Genomic DNA, 20,623 nt, shown 5'->3' on the forward strand with positions numbered 1-20,623 from the left:
TGGCAAATGTAGAAGTTACATTTAAGTTAAAGTGATGGCTAATTGTCCAACATCTTTATAACAGGGCTTGGGAGACATGAACAGTTTGAATATAGATGCAGAGATATTAGATTAGAGCAATATCTAAATTTATCCACCTATCAAAATTATAAAAACAAACAGCTGATCCAAAACAAGATAAATCAACACCTCTATTATCTTTATTTGAGAAGAATTACAAAAATCAAGTCGGCCAGTAAATCAGCACAAATAAGAAATTTTTAGTTTCATTTCTTGGCCTGGCCGTCCATGAGGTCCTTTGCTTCATTTATTTTTGCTGCCATATACGGAGATCCTCCTGTGAGAGAAAACACAGAGTTTGTTATTGGCATTATAAGAAATACATCCACTTTGCTAACATTATTTCATTATAACATGGAGTGTAAGTCAGACTTACTGCTCTCATCCTTAACAACTGAAAGGAGACATGTTCTGCTGTCTTGTTTAAATACCGTATAACACAGAATAAAGTACTATATTTTACAGTCATAAGCTGATTGACCAAATATTGACAGTTTCTATTTTGTTTGATTTTTGGGGGGGTAAGTTTTGAGACAAAATAAAAAATTAAATGCTGGAGAACTCATAAAAAACCATCAGTCTCTGAATTTATTTTTTATTTATTAATGAACAGACATAATAATACAGCTTTTCAGCTCTGAAGTTGTGTTTAGCAGTTTTAGAAGAAAAATAAATTACAGAAACGATGAAGGTTTCCCTCACCTCTGTCTGGATGGTTCAGGATCATCAGTTTTCTGTGGGCCTCTCTAATCTTGGTCTTGTTGGCCGTGGGACTAAAAGACAAAAAAGCAGAATAATATTGAGTTATTCTCATTCTTGTCTGTGAACAGTTTGGATTTGGGCTACAGGGATGAAAATAGGAGAAAATGTGAGGTCTGTACTGATGCTGGATGTTCAGGATGTCTAACACATCCTTGGTAAACCCAACATGGAATAGTTCAGGTTTCTGAAGAGGCACAGGAAAGGCAGAAAGGCGTGTCTACATACCTGACACCTAAAATAAGAGCAGCCTCTCTCTTTGTCATCTTTGGTTCAAATCCACCTCTGTAGTACCCTCCTCCAAAAGCCTGGAGCAGGAGAAAAAAGCTCATTGTAGAAAACAAAATGCTGACCTAATGTAAAGCTCAGAACATGCTGTGTCTGTTTTCCTTACAAGCTTTAAGGACACTTCGAACGGTTCTTACCGTCTTAGGCAAACTCTGAAGGGCCTGTTTCATTTGAGGCTCCATCTGTTTCATTGCCTGCATGGCATAACGGCCTGGTAGACACAAAGACACGCAGCGTGGGTGAATGTTCAGAGAGTAAACACAAACTCAGTTATCTATAAATGTAGATTTGTCCCTTAAACATTTTAACTTGGAACACACGATCAGACCGAATGTTTAAGATTGAAACTTGCTGAAACAAATTCAACATCAAGGTAAAAATAAATGCAAAAAAACTTTTACAAGTTGTTAAATGTGTTTTCTTTAATAATTAATAAGATTATTTTCTAAACTAAATGCGTTTAAAGCAAATAGCCAGAAAGCGTGAACTTAAATCTGCCATGAAATGACTCGTCCAACGCTTCTGAAAGAATGTGTGGACAAAATTATATTTCAAATCAACTAACTATAACCAATCCAAAGGCCACAGTTCAGCCACAATGAAGCAGTGACTGAATAAAAGCTGGTTTTGGCTGATATTATTTGCTGATTAGTTAAATATTTCCTGAGTTGGTCACAAATGGAGCTCGGAAAGTTGGATTCTCTGTGAATCTCCTGAAAAGCTCTCCAGAATCCAGCTGTTTAAAAAAGTAAAGATTCTGAATCAAAACCTTCAAATGTTTCATTTTGTCTGATTAACAGATTTTTTTTTTTAACTACTACTGACTTTACTAAATGGTGTAAATGAGAAGTAGGTGGATGAATGGCGCTCTCATCTTTACTATTTAGTCATATTTCTGCTTCATTATGTATATTTTGTGCACTTGTTTCAGACATTTCATAAGATCTCACCTGCTAAACCAGCTGCTGCCAGAACCAGTCCCACTGCCACCATGGAGCTGGCCTGTCCACAAACAAACAAACAAACAAACAACAAACAGTAAACACGATGAAGATAATCGTACTGTTGGAAACGTAAACAAATCCGTACCCCTGCATTTAATTTAGCTATCACTTAACTTTTATATTACAGCCATTTGGATGTGATTGCTCACACTGAGCATTAATAATAAATAAAATAAAAATAATGTTCTGTTTGGGACGCCAGAGAAAAGCTAATGTTAGCTTAGCCGCGACAATGAACTCGTTTCAAGCTAGCAGACGTTCAAAGACGCAGCCACGTCTTTCATATTCGAGCCACTTATTGCTTAATAACAGGTCCGACCTACCATGCCTCCGGATTATGTTCCGTTCGTGTTACAGATTAGGATCATAATAACTTTTGACCTCCTGTGTTGCAGCTCAGGCGTCCATGTGTTTATGCCGGAAATGGAGGAGAAGTGTCGTAAAACGCCGCCGCGCGTCTTCCGGCCTCAGATGAACCTGCAGCCTGTGGACAGGACGGACTTCAACTAACTGTTTGTAAACTACTAATTCAGTGTTTTATCCTGTTTTCTCAGCATCCAAACATGCTTAGAATTTAAGAAGTTAAATTACTATCTTTGATGCTTGTCTCAGTATCTATCCTTCTGACTTAACAACAAAAGTTTGACTTATGTCACATTTCTTTGTTTATTATTCCATCATTTTTATTTAGTATCCTAATATTATGACTCAGTAATTCAAATATTTGACTTGATATCGCAAAATATTACCATATTTTTTTTGTATCCCTTTAAAATGGTTATTCTAACGCAGTCACATTATGCAAGCATCTATTGTTTTTGTTATCAGTCACATAAACTACTTAAATCCTGTTGGTTTTATAGTTTTCTACATGTATTTTAGTTTTGGGATCCCCCAGGAGGATCTGGAGTGTGTTGCTGGGGAGAGGCTTATCTCAGTTTCCCTTCTGGAACTGATCACAGAAGATGGATAGATGAATTTTATCTTCTGTTTCACAGCTAGTCAACAGACCACAGTGACCTCAGTTGAATCTCAGCCCAACTCTTCACACCTTGGTCCCAGTGTTAAATGTAGATGTATGTATTTTATGTGTGTGACCTTTGATCTCTCTGCAGCTCATGAAACTCAGAGATGGAGATTTTAAAGCTGACATGTGAAAATATTTTACAGTGGTACCTGGTTGAGCTGCAAAACAGGCAGGACATGATGCAAGAAAAGTGATATGCAACTGGCAGTGAGCTGTTTACTTCAGGTTAAAAATGACACGTGAAACAGATCAGCAGCTTTTTATCAGAGAGGGTCGACAGACAGAGGTTTGTGCAAATGTAAAAGTCTAAGTTAACTTTATTTTCACACTTAAATGTTTGAATGTAACCACAGTGTCAACAATTATTACCATAGATTCTGGGTGATCTACTCACATTGCCATGCAGGTAGTTTGCTGTAAGGCAGAATGTGCATCACATACTAACAGGCCTCTGTCCTGCCATGGCATGCAGCCCTTAACTGTCTGCTGTCACATTGTTTTATACAGAGGCACCCTGCCGTGGGGTGGTGAGGATGATGATGATGTGCACATCTGCAGACTGTCTGCGAGGAGCAATTTAAACCAGAACATGTCCTGCTGCGTTTCTCCTACCATCGGACTGAAACACGGCGGTAGCTGACACAATGAGACAGCGAAGGGCCTAATTATTGCCCCTATCATTTGCATAATTACAATGTTTTTCTGAGGCAGTATAGAAATTGTAAATTGTAGTGGACTCACTGTCTGTTCTTGGTGGAAGTCAGAGTTAAATGGAGAGAGTCTGTTCTGCTAGCCAGGCAGCCAGGCTCAAGCAAAAGGTCCCAATCAGCCAGCCAGCCTCACAGGCTGCACACTCAATAGGATTTAAAAAGCCAACTGTGTGGAGAAATAAGAGTTTTTGCTCCTCAAATCATATGGAATTACAGTGCTGGTTGCATATGGGGGGGAGCCAGTAGCAGGCACAAAAGCCCACAGGAAGCAGCTATTTCTGTGTGTTTTATTAACCCAACCAAGCAATTTAATTCTTTTGTTCGGGGGAGTTCTACTTCATTGATTAACAAAAGCGGGGATATAATTTTTTCAGCCCCTTTTGAAAAGCCTGAAATGTCAAGCCTTTTAAAGGAGATTATTCTGCCTGTGTGCGATGAATAGAGCCCAGAGTAACCTTTTGTCTACAATTAAATATTCCAGCATAAATATAAAAGAAAATCAGAGATGGGGAAGATTGAGTCAGGAGAGATTGGAGAGGTAGATCCTCTGCCCGATAGTGGCAACAGCCTGGCTCTAATTAGATATGCCAGGCGGGCTGTGAGCAGTCACTCTCCACAGCACGCCGAGAGAGGAGGCAGCCTGAGAGAGGAGGACAGAGGGAACCTATCTGCTCATCTGTCCGTCCAGCGCCTTCCTCTGGGCATCCACAAGGTATTTCAGGAGACTTTGTTTGGTTTTGTTTTCTGCCTTCCATCGTTATTTGTTTTCCCAGCCTTGCCGCCAGAGAGGAAGAGTCTAAAAGGCAATGCCTTCTGGGAACTGCATAAGCAGATAGAGCTGAATAAAAAAAAAGTTGTGAGATTGTTTATGATTCTGAGGATTGATTAGGAATGACAATAAGGTACTTTAGGGACATTGGAAGGTTCATTTCCACACAAGAGGCAGTCTGTGAAGCTGCCTGGAGGAGATGAAGAGGTGTGATATGAAGTTTGTATCCCTGCAGTGCTGCATTTGATTGTGTTTTGGTATTCGCAGTTGGACTTGGCATTTGCAGGATTCTCTTAGGCAGAACTGTATGAGGACCTCAGCTGATGTGCATGATTTAATGGAAAATCAAGCTTTGCAGTGCTGTTTTGTAAACATTTACCTGATTGTTAAAGTTTTGATTTTGATTAAAAATTGTCAAAAATGTGTTCATCATTTTTAAAACTAATGAAATTAGGTTTTTTTTGTTAGTTAAAGCAGACAGGTCTGATAAGTCTGTGTTTAGTGTGCAGTCAGGACAAGTCTGAGTCTGGTTTTAACCTCGTGTCAGCAGATTATTTTTCTGACCAATCATTTTCTGGATTGGCTCCATGAGAACGATTCCTGCCTGCCGGTAGGCGTGGTGATCTGTTGGGCTCTTTGACACGAGACTTTCTGTCAACCACTCATAGTTAATTTGACCTCATTAACATCATGTTTCACGAAGAGTTAGTTCCAGTTTTGAGCTTGTTCATTTTTTTAGATATTTTCTTACAGTCATGTCTGTGTTCTTATCATTTTTTATTTTTACCGTTCATTCACTGTAATCTATAAACTTTTAACATTGTTAGATCATAATAATAAAAGGGTCTGTATTATAAAGTCTTACAGGACATTTTAGATATAGATATCTTCAGTAATAGAATATTTGAAGCTGTCTTCACCAAATGTGCTTTTATTCTGTTGGAACTTCTCTTTGTTAGATAAAATGAACATTACAGAACTTCACTGCCAGTAAACTCATTTTACTCAATAACATTAAAGGATTTGTCTAAATGCATGAAAACTCAGTTACACAGATTGTTAATCAGTGCTAATTTTCCCAGTACCTCACTGTAAATGTATTTTAAATATCTGTACGTGACCTAAAAGTTAAAAATGATTCTGTTGGATTTTATTGTGTGAGAATTGTGAGGATGTTATGTTATATAAAACTCATGCAAAGTTTAGACTCACAACTCACTTTAATTAAAATGTGTCCACATCTTTTATTGGTACTTTATCTACATATTACATGCTGCTGAAAAGGGACATTTATTTGATTTAGGAAACTAGTTGGTCCAGCTGGAGCCTCGCTCCTGTATATTGTTGAGGATTTGTTTTAGATGAAATATACAGATACTTGCTGCAGTTCTTCTGCAAAGTTTATGTGAAAAAGTCAGTTTGATCTTTTCAGGTGGCTTTACTTCTGTGGAAGAAGTTAGAGAAAAAGTTTGTTGTGATACTTTTATTCACTGAGATTCTGCTGACAACTTTCTATCTGCATCAACAGTAAAATCAATAAAAAAAATATTAAACATTCTGCTCTCTTTTGGGGTGTTTTCTGTTTTAGGAGACAAGAGGAAGTTTATTATCTGGTTTTACAGTTTGTGGGCCCACTGGCTGTTCTGTATTTCATGTTTAAATTGTGTAATATATGCATATATTGCTGTTTTAGTGGTCTGAAGGAGCTTGTGGCGTGGAGGAAAGGGATGGAGACCACATCTGTTTTTGGTTTGTTTGTACAGAATCTGAACTTGTTTCCTGGTGATAGTAATCATTTTGTACAATTTTCCAGTAGTTTTCAATACTAACTATTCACTTATTCATGCATTTCATCTTTTTTATTCCCTGGTGAATTTGTTTGTGTTTATGAACCTAACTGAAGGCTCCTGTGTTGCTTCAGTTCAAACAATAGCTTTTAAATGTCTTCAACACAGTTTGAAATTCATTTAGAGCTGGATTCATGTCTGCAAGTTTTCCATTTACAGACAGTTAAGACTTGACAAACAGCAAGTTATCACTGTGTTTTTCCTGAAACAAGGTCTTTGAGTCTCAGATTCACACTTTGCAAACAAAGATAAAATCAGCACATTAATGTACATTTCAGTCTTTATTAGGGAGCAAATCCTCACATTTAACCTTCCAGTATATAAGATAAATGATACTTAAAACCAAAGACTTCTTTGACTCAATTATTAACTACAAGCTCCTGTATATTTAAGGACATTGTTTACTTTTGCTAATCTTTTATTTGTTGACATTTCTAACCTAACCTCTGCAGGAGAGGATTAACAGAGAGAGAACACTTCCCTTTAGGTTTTTCTCTTGCCTGTAACATTTTGGTCCCCAGAAGTAATGAAACATGACAATTTACAGCAGGGCACACATGTACTGTCGCAGGTCCAACACATATACATAAACCTGATGTCCCCTCCATCCCAGCAGCCGGTCGGGGTTTTATCGCAGTGTTGGAGCGCTGATTGGAGGCGACAGCAGTAATGACTGCAGGTCAGGAGGTCGCAGCCCTGTTATGATAACTAATCTGAGGTCAGACGCCTTAATGTTAGTCTGCTCTGATAACTGCGGGTGAATAATAAACTGTAAATTTAACATTTATTGAGGAAAAATTCTCTACTTTTTTTTAACAATCTGCTGAACAACAAAGGACCCATTTCAACCAGTCAACACTGGCTGACAAAACAAGTTCAAAATTATTGTCTGTTTAAGCTTTAATGACAGAATTCAGATTATTTATTTATAACAATACTGCTGTTTATATTTATTAACATTAAACAATTAATTATTTTTGTAAAAGTAGTGAAAAATGAGGAAAAATGCACAGATGTAGGTTTTAGCTTTATTTTACAATGAGCAGAGCAGAGCAGTTTTCAGTCAGACTGCAATTTTTTATTTTTATTTTATTTTTCAGATTTCTGGTTCAGGTCCTTTGTTGCTCTCCTGGAACAAAGTCTTCCTGTGTTAGAAGTGAATGCTGTGACACGACCTTAGGAGATTTGATTCAGGATATATCTGTCCAAAATCCGGAAAGTTGTGTATCTACACAAAGAAAGCAGAAACTCAGACAGTGTTTTCACGTCATCCATGCAAACATGTTGGTCAAACAGTGCAGACAAACTGGAATCTACAGACACACAGAGCACAGGTCCAAATCTGGCATAATGCTGATTTTTACTTTTCCCAAAGAGGACTGCTAGGTTGGCAGAAAGGAAACAAGAATTATTCAATCAGCTCTCCCTCCATATCCAGATTTGACTGCAGCCACATGAAGCTGACCACATAATCCTTTTATCAAAGCCTCCGATGGAGCCCTCGTAGTGGAAATGCCCGGACAGAGAAATAATATTAAGGTCATTTCTATCTCTAGTTTATTTTATCCATTTAAAAATAACCCCTGCTTTCCATTTTTTTTATCTTGAGACAATAATTACTTCAGGTTTGTGGAAGTAGAGCCAGCTGCTTATTATAAATGTTCTCTTCCCACTGAGGGGGATCTCTGCCTTCATCGGTTTAACAAAAAAAGAAACTCCATAAAAAATAAAATAATAACATAAAAACAGTATCTGTGGAGAAAATAGATTTATAATTCAGTTTGCCAAGCCAGGTGTGAGAAGTTAAAGTAACTTGGGTAACCAGGTTATAACAGCTGGAAATCTGTTGTCTTTAAGATGTAGACAGTAGAGTTTTACATGTTTCTGTAAACTCTTAACTGCATTTCAGTGTTTTTAATAGACTAAAATTAAATGTTTTGTTGAGCATTAATATAATTTTCTACAAGCTCTTTGGTCCCATTATTTGCTCCATTATTACCAAGATTGAACTTAAACCGTGTTTGTATAACGTTTAGAAAGAAATATGAAGAATCTCTGATTAAAACTCCAGTCAAACCCAGTTTTTTGCATAAACAAGAACTCTTTTTATTTTCTGAGATATTTTTGGTGTGTTTGTTGTTGATGCTAAGTTAACTCAGCGCTAACAGAGGCCTGATGGTGTGAGGTGTTGGTTTCACATTTAAAAACAGTGTGAACAAATGTTACAAAGGGACATGGTTTCCTAAACTAAAGAAAGGCATTCTTTTTTAGGTGCTCAGATTTATTTGCAGTCAAGTCACTTTTATTACACTTTTATTTATTTGCAGTCAAGTCACTTTTATTACACAATACTTTCTACAGGGAGACTTCACAGACCGCAGGCGTTATACTGAAGATAAACACATTCAGTCATTTAAAAGAACAAAAACAAATCATTTAAAGCACCTCTGCTGGCTAACTGAATAACTTCTAACCACTGATTTTAAAAGCCTAATTACAAGGAACATGCATGTATCTCATAAAGTTGCAAGTCAAGAAAATGTTGTAGGTCATTATGGTGTCATTCTCAACATTAACCCTTTCAGTTCTGCTTGCTAAACGTTTTGAAAGTGAAAACATTTAACATTTTGTGAAAGATGCTTCTGTTTGCTGAGCCAGTTTTTAAAAATCAACCTCAAACTTCAGCTTTTTGTTAAAATGTGGTTTACTTCTTGTTCCAAAAACATAAAAAATGGCGAACACCAAATGGCAGCCTCGAGAGTGCAAAAACAAAATCTAACAAGCACTTAGCGCCGTCGAGACACAAATGTTTACGTCAACATTTGTTTGCAAAATCTTACCGTGGCCTGGCCAGGCTGGTCAGACATGTCAGCTGTCATGAAACAACTTTTAAATGATGTAGAATTGACCAACTTATTACCATAAATAGCTCATAGCTTTTAGGATTTGGGTTTTCACTGATTAGCAACACGGTTTCAGTGAACTTTGCATTTTATGAGACTTTAGTTTCAGATAACTTTAACTTTCACTACAAATCTGACAAACTCCTCAATCATGCTGAACTCTAATTTTCTTTGACATTGATGTCAGAGTCAACATGAAGTCTTCAGAAACTCTTTTCCTACCAGAACTGACCCCATAGTTGTGAATAATCACCTCCTGTATAATTATATCTAAAGCTTCTAGTTTGGTATCCAATACATGACAGTGTTTTAGAAATTGTTTTCTAACCATATTAACATAATTTTACTGTCAAAATAAAATGAACAAACAAGAAAAAACAAGGCAACCAAAAAAATGGTATCAGTAAACTTGATGGTTTCGTTAAGTTTAGGTATTTCTGCCTAAAAGCATGATTTCTGTCCAACTTTTATGAAGAATTATTTTCTAAACTCATCAATAAAGTTTCAGGATAACCTAAAACTAAAACAAACAGTTGTGGAAATGGTAAAATTGTAAAACTTGCATGATTGTTGGTTTTGAGATGTGCTATATTTCCTCCTTAAATTTGATATGAACTATATGAAAAGTCAGATGGACTGGAGGACTTGTTGATTCTTTAAAATGCAGATGATTAATTGGTAACTTGGACAGGTTTTATTGTTTTACAGTGATGTTTATTACCAGAAGGATAATTATAAGTCTTAAAGATGTTGAAGCAAGTCTGCTTGTGAAAAAAGTTCAAATAACAAACACATTTATTTGATTGCAGTTCTGTATGACCCGCCAGTTCTTTTCTCTGGACAGTGATGTAAATGTTTCTTTCTGCAAATATATCAGCAGTTGATCAATAAATTATTTGGTTTCACAAAGAAAAACAAAAATGTTGCATTTCAGGATAAACCTTAAATAAACTTTGGCTTTGAAAAAAAGTGACCTGAGTGATGGCTGTAGATGGAATGGTACAGTCTATGACCTGGACACAGATGTGTTGTCAGTTGCTCCAGGAATTAACTGACCCTTTTTTCGAAGACTTTCCGGTCAGGCTGAGTTGAAAGGACTCAGATCTTCTCCGTGTCAGTGTCCTCTCATGTGGGGTGATCTGATAATGGGATAACAAGTCATAGTCCGCTCACGCTGAATTGTCTGGTGCAAATATGTGTGTGTGAGTGTGTAAGTTCATGTTTTATCTAACCTATAACTATCCTCCTGAGGAGAACAAGAGCAGAGTGCTGCATTGTGGAAACTGGGTTTTAAAGCTGTTAGCGACCAGAACTTACCTGGTTTATATTTATTATCAGTCTGACTATGACTTATATCAATGAATTTCTGTTTATTCTGCTAAATATTTCACCTTATTCTCTTGAAATATGTCCTGTTTTTTTGCCCTGGGCAGGTGGTTATTATAATAACACACACGTAAGCAAACACGCAGTTGCTCTCCGAATCAGACACATTATGTGGTTTGTTTTGATCAAGGTGAACAACCCAAAGAGAGTGTAAGGTGCCACGACAAGAATGGGGAAAGAAAAGAAGAGAAAGAGGAGGCAGCCACTTCTTTCACGGAGTTCTCCATGTCAGCCATGTAAGAAAGCTGCCAAACCAATAATTTTGTCAAGTTCTTTTTTTAGCGGAGCGGCTGAAGCATCTTTGGATTGCCACATGTATAAAGACAGCCCATATAAAGCCATTCACAGTGCTGAATGAACACACCATCTGTGGAGCTTTCTTATTTCCTCTTCTCTTTTCTTCTCCTTCTTTTTTAAGCCTTGTAATCAAATTTGAGCAAAATCAAATGGCGGGAGGATAGAAGGAGAGCAGTGTGGGGGAGGAGAGTTCAATGAAAGTACCTTTTGTTGGTCTGAAACGAGCAAGTAATTTACAAAATGCCCTCCCTTTGTGCAGGGGGCTAAGGGAAGAAAGAAATCAGTAGCTTTTAGAAGCTAGGCCTTGCGCTGCGACGGGCAAGATAATGAAAGTCGTCTTGTGTTTGTAGGCTAGAGAGCATCTCAAAGGCAGACCGAGCCCTGGCTCAGGGTTAGCTTGACTGCTAGAAAGAAAGAAAGAAAGAAAAAAAAACAAAACCAAAAAAAAGCTTCTCAGTATGTGTGTGTGTTTGTGTGTTTGGCAAAGAGCAGCAAACAGGACTGCTTTGCCTGGCTACTCTTGGCAGATCCACTCTGAGGAACAGACAGAGGTGTCGATGCTGAGGAGAGAAGAGGAGTGAAAGAAGACTCCTGATCGCCTCTTACCTGTTGTCCTGCTGCAGGTGCATCCAGCTGGCCCTGTCTGAAGCAGAGATGGAAGGAGGAGGAGAAGATCATCGTGCAGAAGGATTACAAAGCTGGCTGCATTCTGTCTTTACTCTCACATCACCGAGTTGACAACTGAATGATGTGCAGCTTTTACCTGCGTGGATCTGCTTAGAATCTCATCTGAGTCTCACCAGGCTCTCATGGAGGTGAGATCTTATGCAATAACATTTTTATGCGCACTTAGTTCAGTATAACCTAATAATTTCTAACAACAAACAGCTAAAAATAATAAGCAGCTGCTAAATGTCTAGATTCTTCTACCTCAGCTGAAATGTTATCAGACAAATGACACTTGGTTACATTCTTTAAAGCAGTAATGATTAAGTTGAGAAATTGTTTAATCTGTAAATATAAACTGTCTTTGCATCTGGTCCACAGATTAGTTCTGCAGTGACTGAAGTGGCATCTGAAGTTTCGTCCTGCAGCAGAGACTCTGGTGAGTTTTTCTACTTTTTGCTGTTTACCTTCTTACACTCTTACTTCTCCGTGGGATTTTTGAGCAGTCTTGATTAAAGTTGTACTCATAATTCCAATTAAACTTCTGTGATTGGACCTGAGTTTGCTGAAATGCATTTTAAAATTGTGTTGTTTTTTTAAATATATATATTGTGGCTCCTCCTAAATGTGTTTATTAAGGAAGCACCTATGTTTTGGGCAAGACAAAAATATTGTTTATTTATTAATTAATTTGCTTGTTCTGATGTGAGCCAAAGTTAAAATCATTTTCTCAAGTCAAAGAAGCTAGAAGCTGTGCATTAATTTGATTTTTTTTTTTCTGCTGAATTCAATCACGGCAGCCAAAACGTTGGAGGATTGTTCATAAAACAAACTTTAAAGTGGATAGAAATGGGATTGTTGATTTGTAGGAAAAAGAAAAAACAGTTATGTAGTTTAGAATAAGTTTTTAATTTTTTCAAGAAAATGTCCAAAATTAGCTCAGTAATTTTCAGTGAAGCTTCTGAGAATTGTGAATAAAACTGCTTATTTTTCACATTATTAGTTTAAATTTATACAGAAACCAGCTCAGGTTAAGATGTTTAACCTCCTCGTGGTAGAGCCATTCTTCCTCTTTTAGTTGGTGTCCTTTTACAGCTTTGAAATTGGATCACAGTGTGTTACACTCAGTATAAAATGTACTAACTAACCTTATTTGTTTGAAATGACAGAATAAAACAGTCTTAAATTGCGCTTGTGAAAAGTTCTTTTCAACACTGAAGTGAGTGCAGTTTAAAGTTGATCTTAGTTTACTTGAGTGTCACATTTTTCTTCTTTTTTATAAATTCAGGGAACAATAAACAAGTGAAGCACATTTAAATGAGCTGATTTCTCTGTTGGCATAATAAAATGTCAGAATTTGCACTGGAACAAATATGCTGCTGAGAATTCAGTTGATCAGAATGGTTAATGAGCTATCTTGGTGTTAGCAGGCGGTCCCAGTGTGCCTGGAGGGTCACAGTCACTTAGTCACATGACATGCATCATTGCTTTGCTTGTTCACTGAACTACACCCACCCCTGCACCGCCCAGGTGTTACAGAGGGGTATGAAAGAGTCTGGAAGGATAAGAAGAAGGTAAACTAGCTTTTAACTTTCTTCTTTTAATTACAAATACATTAATTATAGCAAAACAGTTTTTTTTTCTCCTATTTGAGTCTGAAGTCATGGAAAAACATTACTTAATGCTGACCTTCAGTGACATACAGAAAATATCAACTAAAATTGTTCATTTTTCGGCATAGTGTAGTGTTATAATAGGAGTTTTGCAAACACAACTGATGAGTCATTTCATCAGCAGATTAAGCTGACGTTTGAGTTCCTCCTGAATTTAAAGGTACTCATTACAAAGCCATGAGTCAAAAAATAAATTCACAAAGCAAGAAACAAAATCTGCACACCTTTCTTTTCATATCAGTTGGTATTGCTTCCTTGAATCAAAAATTTGCAAATGGCTGCCAACGACCATGTGCATTTGTTTACCTACAGAAACAGCCTGAAGGACTGAAAATAGGTTAATGATTGTGGCGTCCATAGAAGAACGAGAAGTCAAGCAGTTTTGATGTATTGGTAGGATTTTCCACTCAGATATGTTGAGTAAAGTATGCAGATAACAATATGGCTGAGGATGAAATGTTAAACTTCCTGTTAAAAGCTGTGTGTGTTTGAATGCTAAGCTCTGTCTATATGTTGCTCCAGCATCCTGCTTTATTTCCAATATTTAAGTCAAGTCAAATTTATTTCTATAGCACTTTTCAGCAACAAGGCAGCTCAAAGTGCTTATTTATTATATAAGAATAAAATAATAAGACATTCTTTCTTGTCCGATTGTTTACCTGCACAGATTACAGGCAGCCTACTGTAGGTCAGTCTGACTCAAGCTTCTGTGTGGTTTACAGCAGATTCAGCCGAGTGCTTTGTTTACATTGAGTGAGTACCTGCATTTTAGAATTGTATACCAATATATCTAAAAAACTACTGGAGTAAACTCTTTCAAACGGCCCCATTTGATATGGTTCAGTATGATGTTTTTATGTTTGATTTATTAGTTTGCAATGAGTCCCTTTTAACATGTTGCAAACAGATTCTGGTTCTTCCATAGAAGAGCAGTGTGTGACACTGATGTTTCCTCTCATACACAAGCTCATGTAGAACACAGTAACATTTTAAATAAAACAATATTGCTACAGCTGTGTTTTTTAATGTTTTTATCCAAGCCTGGATGTGGTAAAATTCAGAATTTATTGATTTTAAACTGGTTCCATCAATTCACAAGTAAAAGCCCTATTAATTCTACTTTAAAAGGATGAGGTCCCAATAAAGAGGATAGTGAGCATGCTCACAGCCTCAACATAGAATATAATCATTAACATTACACCTGTGCTTTTTTCCATGACGTTTTGGAAGATACTTGTAGTTGTGAAAAAAGATGATATCAGCAGTGTTATCTCATTTGTTCTTGACATGAAAATATCCCAGCTGCCTTCTAGTTATAGCAGTTAAAGAAAACTGAATATTTCATTTAGCATGTAAACAAGATTTATCATAAATATTTCACCTTTCACTTTTATTTTGTACCTCCCTTTAACAGCTCGTGTCACTTTGAAAATAACCAACAGAAGCTAAATCTCATGGGTTATTAATCTGTGTTTGGTTAGTCATGTGTTGTGACCCGTAGCGCTCCCTGAGGACCCCCTCTAATAACAGCTAATGGTGTGTTAAAGTAGTGGGCGGGGCATGCGCTGCTCAGGGCTGGATGGTCTGCTCTCACCACCAATTAAAGCTCATTGAGCAGGAGTGGTTGAGGGCTGATTTGATCTGTAATCTGTGAGTGTGAGTGTTGCTGCACCTGTGTGTGTATGTGTGTGTCAGTCAGGCTCCTCTTCCATCCAGATAACTGTGTGTCGACGGTCATTAGCAGCAGCAGCTAGTCATTAAGCCTGTCATTTCCTCTGTCTGTCAGTTGACCCCTTTGATTTGGACAGTGTCTGTACTTAACCTGTGAACTCGCTCTGCATGCGGTGGGAGGGTGGTGGTGTTTGTGGACACGCTCAGCAGCTGTGTTCAGATTTTAGTTCTCTAGTCTGATGTACAAAATGAATGAAAGGAGGCATACCTAATGCTGGTCTGTATGTGCTTTTCTTGTAAGGCCCCTGTTAGTTTCATGTGTATTTTGGAGTTTAGTTTAGTTTCAGTGCAAATTCTCACTGAGTCTTTGTTTTTGTATTTAGTAACACGACCGTGAAACGATCAAAGGCCATGGAAACTATTCTTCATCACTGTCATTAATCCTTAAATAGAACCAACAGAATTCTTTACTTTCCCTTTTCTATTAACATTGACACACAGTATAAACGTGGATCATGTTAGAACCTTTTTAATCTTGAAACTGATGTGAATATTTTACAGCCAGTCAACTATGATGTTATTAGACTTCAACGCCTGAGATACATGCTAACATTAATGGTTAGTTTCAGTTGGATTTTTCCATCTGTTTATATTAATTGCTGTGATATTAGCATGTCAGATCTCTGAAGTAACTGGAGCAATCAACATTCCTTTGTTTGTACATGAAGATGGTGTGCTGTGATTGTTGTCACAGTGAAGCTAAGAAGTGAAGCCTCCTCTGTGTTAAGAATGCTACAAAATTCAATAAAATATATTAGTCATGCAAATAGCTGTACCAGTTGTATTAATTAGAATCAGAGTCAGGCTGGTCAGAACAGGTAAAACTTTGAACCTTTTTGCAAACAAGTGTGTGGCTGGAAAGACGAGCTGGGAAGAAAACAAGGTTCACAGAGATGGCTAGAATATAAGACTGGGATTATAAACAGGTATAAAATTAACTAGCAAAATCTAAAGATCAATGAAAAACAATTTGGACAGGGATTTTGAAATTGAATGTCTTTGAAAAAGGCTTCTGAAGAAGACTTGTACCAAGTCTGTGAGGCACATTTAGATAGATATGACCCAGCTAACAAACTGCATGTACTGTGTGTGTGTGTGTGTGTGTATATACTAATGAAATGGCTCATATATATTTTTGATGTTCGTACTTTGAAAGTCTGCCACACAAATACTATCAGATCACTCTGAAGTTTTAAACAGGTGTGTACTAGTCCTCTCACTTGAATATCCTCTAATACCTTCTGACTTCCCCATTGCTGGGATTAACCTTGCACTACTTTGTCTTAACTGCAGCTCAGTGTGGCTCGTGGGAAGCCTCCTGAAGCCCTGCTAGCAGAGATAGAAGCAGAAATTAGGCAGCTTTCTGCCCCAAAGCTGCTACATTAAGACAGACCTCACCTTGGCCTGCGGGAGCTGCGTTAGTCATAGAGCTAATCCAAAAGCCAGCAAAGTCAATCAGTCAGACCTCTGCTTTCCTTTGTCTTCTGCAGATAAGGTAATAAGGATACAGTGGGGTTAAGAGGAAGTTTGGTGGTTTTTGAGCCTTGGGAGGCATATGTAATGGATGACCACTGAATATCTCAGTAAATACAGACTGTCTGGTAAAAGAGAAGGAATCACAGGGGTATTGTCTTAAGAGGATAGAGCAATGAGAGGCTTACAGAGTTATATCAGTGGGCAAAGATGGGGAGACTCACATAATAACACCTGCTATCTTGATGTGACACCTCAGCTTGGCCCTTGAGCACAGTAGGATGTGTTAATATTACCTTTTGTCTTGTCCTGATAAGCTAATGAATGTTGTAGCAAAGGGTGATGGAAGTCTTAAGAGCTGCATTAGTGGACAGAGAGGAAGAGGGGACAGTTAAATCTCCTGCTCAGATACTGTACGCCAGCTTTAGCGCCACGTGTTAAAATCAGGAGTTGTTTCATGCTGATAAGGATGAGAGGTGCTGAGAGGGGATGGGGTTCAAATCAGACCTCAGAAGTGGAATTATTTATACCTGCATCCCTTTATTATTGGTGTCAAACTTCTGGTACAAATCATGTCTGTCTTTAACTTTTAAAGATTTAAAGAGGGACTTAAAGAGTGACTTCATATTTACATTTTGATTGATGAAACAGTCATTGAAATGTTACCAGAATCTTACAAATAAAAACAAATTTATTTCAGCAAATATTTACAAATTTCCTTTGTAGGTTTTGATGAGGTGCATTTAAAAAAAATACAAAAAACATTGGGTTTTTTTTTGTCCTTGAGCTGAATTGTGGCAGAAGAATGGGAGGGAGCCATGCAATATCTTCCGTTCATCCGTCCATTCGTCCATCCATCCGTCCATTCATCTTCTTTACCTGCTGTTCCTTTCCAGGTTGCAGGGAGCTGGTGTCCATCTCCAGCAGTCACTGATTGAGAGGTGGGGGACACCCTGAACAGGTCTCAAGTCCATCACAGGGACACATGGAACGAAATAAGCCGTTCGCAATCTCACTCACACTGTTTTTAAAAAAAGTGTCACTGACCAAAATATCCAAAGTTAAACAAAAGTATTTATGTCTCCATGTTTGTGCTGCTTAAAGAGGCCAAAATCATAAGCACTAACAGAAATCAGTGTAGATATTTTTACAGCATATCTTGTTATGTTTCTGAGTGTGGATTCCTAGCTAATGGTGCATATGAGCTGTGTATGAATGTGATGCAAATGAATGCAAACACTGTTTTCTGTTGACCAATAACTGTTAATTACAGTGATATATTAGCAAAACATGTTCTTTTCCTTTCATATAAAAATATTTTGCATCATTTTTGTTTAGAAATTGCACTTCTGATGACATACCAGCTGTGAGGCTGAAAAACATACCTACTATGGAAGGTGTTTATGCAAGTGTTTATCCACCTACAAGTGTATATTAGCCATCAGGTGTAGTTGATGAAAGTGTGTGTGCCACTTGAGGCCTCAAGGCCTCATGGTTATCTTTCACACACACACACACACACACACACACACATCAACTGGCCCCCCGCTCTGCTTTTAGAGCCATTACTGTCAAACAGCTGTTAGCACATCAGGAGAAGTGGTGTTGATGGAACAGAGCGAAGGAGGGATAAACGGTCAGGGCCAATAAATAGATAGATGGATGGATAATTGGGTGTAGAGGACAGAGGGAGGGGTACAAGGGAGGAAGCAGTAGATGGATGAATGGCACTGCACAGGGAGGGAAGGGGTGGAGGTGGGGGGATGAAGGCCTTGGCTAGGGCCTCTGTAAGTGAAGACAGATTGATGCGGGTGTCAGAGAGGAACAGCCGTTTATTTGACAGTCAATTATCAGATAGACCTAGTGGCCTTGTAGTCTAGCAGCAGTAACAGTCCCCCTCACATGTTAGTCTCAAGCACTGCTTTAGTATCTGAGTGGAAATCTAAAAAAATTAATCAGGGTTTATGTGAAAAATGGAGGTTTCAGTTTGCAGGGGCTTTGCCACGTTGATCTGTATCGCACTGCTGCCACCGTGGCATCTCAGTGACATTTCAGACAGGCTGATAGCAGAGCTGCACAAAACTAAATCAGTTTCTCAGAGATGAATGCTTCATCAGAAGAGAAAATGTCCAAACAAACAAACAAACACGCAACTTCAGAACTGAAAGAAATCTGTATTATTATTATTAGGCTTATGAAGCTCACACAGACCGAACACTATTATTAGTTTTATTATTAATAATAATACAAATAATAGGAGGAACAGCCATTTTTTTGACAATCAGTTATCAGATAGACCCTGTGGCCTCGTAGTCCAGCAGCAGCAGTAATCACATTTGTATTATAAATAATAATACAAATAAAAATGCCATACATTTATAAGATGGAGGCACTTTGATGGTGTGGAGCTGAGGAAACATGTTGAGGATTGATGAAGACAAAAATGATGATGAACACGAAGCTGCAGTTTTCACATATATTTAATAATCATCAGTGTAACATGGCAGCTGATGAAGTGGCCTACAGGGAGTATGTAGAGGATGAAGTAGGAATCAGCTGGACATTGATAAGTAGGAACTGACATGTGGAACGGTAATTGGGGTAAAATTGCAGCTTCTAGCTCATTTTGATTTGAACTCTTTGAATGTTTGAGTTTTTTGGTAAATTGATCTGAGTTTGTTGAGTTTGAGTCAGTGTTTCACAGTGAATCCTGGAAACAAATCAAAACACTTTACTCTTTCTACCAAGAGGAGGATTAAGTTGATGGTTTGATATTCAGTTTCTGCATTTTAACCAGTGAGTTCTTGGCGTAGTGTGATATTTATTCAAACGGAAGTTCTGATGTGAATTATTTAAGATATTCAGTTAAACCAAAACCTAAAAGATCATACACATGCTGTTTACAGGACAAAAGAGGAGCTCAGAGTTAGGATTGTTTTAGCATATGATCTAAGGTGAAACAAATAGCTAACATTGTATTTGTAGAAATATCAACTCAAAAATGTTGGAAATATGTGTACAATGATCCAAATCTCCTTAAAAACAACTTTCCAAATATTATGTCTTTTCACATTTGTTGTGTCACATACTTAATCAGATATGTAAAGAAACTAAATATGATTAAAATAACTTTTTGTTTTGCAGTTCTCCAAAAACATCATCATAACATGTAGTTTATTTTTAATTATCTCACAAATAAACTTGCCCACATACTGTGGTTGGAGGAGTTTTCGAGCGAGCGTCGGGGAGTGAAACGGCCTTGCAGACGAGGTCAGCTGATCTGTGTTTCTATTGGTTACGGTGCAGTTTGGTGATGAAGCCTCATGTGTGCTATTCAACATTTAGCCTTGAGTTGCGATGCTACAGAGAAGTGGTGTGAAAAAAAACACGTATACACACAGACTGACATGATTGCAGCCGACTGGAGACGATTCATGAATAGATGGATTGTACAACCCTTTAATTTCTCCATCAGAGGCAGTGTTGGTTGGATCCAGTTTAAGTTAAATGGATGAAATTTTGATGTACTGTTAGTAAATACATAAATGACAGAGTGACATTTAGACACACACACACACAAATAATAATAACAATAATAACAACATCACACACAGTGCAAACATGGTATAAACATAAAAAAAATGTTTAAATGTAGAAATCAACTTAAATTGTTTGGAAGACCAAAACAAGCCACTTACAAAATACATTTTCCTATTTGTTGTCATGGTTTGGGGAGTGGAGTTTGACACATCAGACCAGAATATTCTCCATGTATTCTGCTGGGTTGACATATGCAATACGTGAATGCTGAATATGGATACTCATCATAGTCAAACATTCAAAAACACTTTTATTTAGAGAGAGAGAGAGAGGGAGGGAGAGAGACAGACACAGAGAGAGAGAGGGAGAGAGAGAGAGAGAGAGAGACAGACAGACAGACAGACAGACACAGAGAGAGAGAGGGAGAGAGAGAGAGAGACAGACAGACAGACAGACAGAGAGAGAGAGAGACAGGGGGAGAGAGAGAGAG

The 20,623-nt window shown here is 37.7% G+C and overlaps 1 protein-coding gene and 1 non-coding gene across 2 annotated transcripts in view; one reads left to right on the forward strand and one right to left on the reverse strand.

Annotated features, from left to right (window-relative positions):
* Positions 1-178: 178 nt before the first annotated feature.
* Positions 179-2,578, reverse strand: dnajc19 (DnaJ (Hsp40) homolog, subfamily C, member 19). The gene is made up of 6 exons (XM_017437512.3): positions 2,435-2,578; positions 2,058-2,109; positions 1,245-1,318; positions 1,048-1,127; positions 763-833; positions 179-337 (listed from the first exon to the last, which is right to left on the reverse strand). Exons 1-6 carry the CDS (start codon positions 2,435-2,437, stop codon positions 267-269), a joined length of 351 nt encoding a protein of 116 aa, XP_017293001.1. The 5' UTR covers positions 2,438-2,578; the 3' UTR covers positions 179-266.
* Positions 2,579-4,475: 1,897 nt separating this feature from the next.
* LOC108248624 overlaps positions 4,476-20,623 on the forward strand; it is a 137,389-nt gene continuing 121,241 nt past the window's right edge. The window contains exons 1-3 of the transcript XR_001809143.3: positions 4,476-4,560; positions 11,674-11,865; positions 12,098-12,155. This is a non-coding gene — a transcript (SRY-box transcription factor 2). The remainder of the gene's footprint in view (positions 4,561-11,673; positions 11,866-12,097; positions 12,156-20,623) is intronic.

The sequence above is a fragment of the Kryptolebias marmoratus genome, linkage group LG24, assembly GCF_001649575.2.
Source record: "Kryptolebias marmoratus isolate JLee-2015 linkage group LG24, ASM164957v2, whole genome shotgun sequence".
NCBI classification, from domain to species: domain Eukaryota; kingdom Metazoa; phylum Chordata; class Actinopteri; order Cyprinodontiformes; family Rivulidae; genus Kryptolebias; species Kryptolebias marmoratus.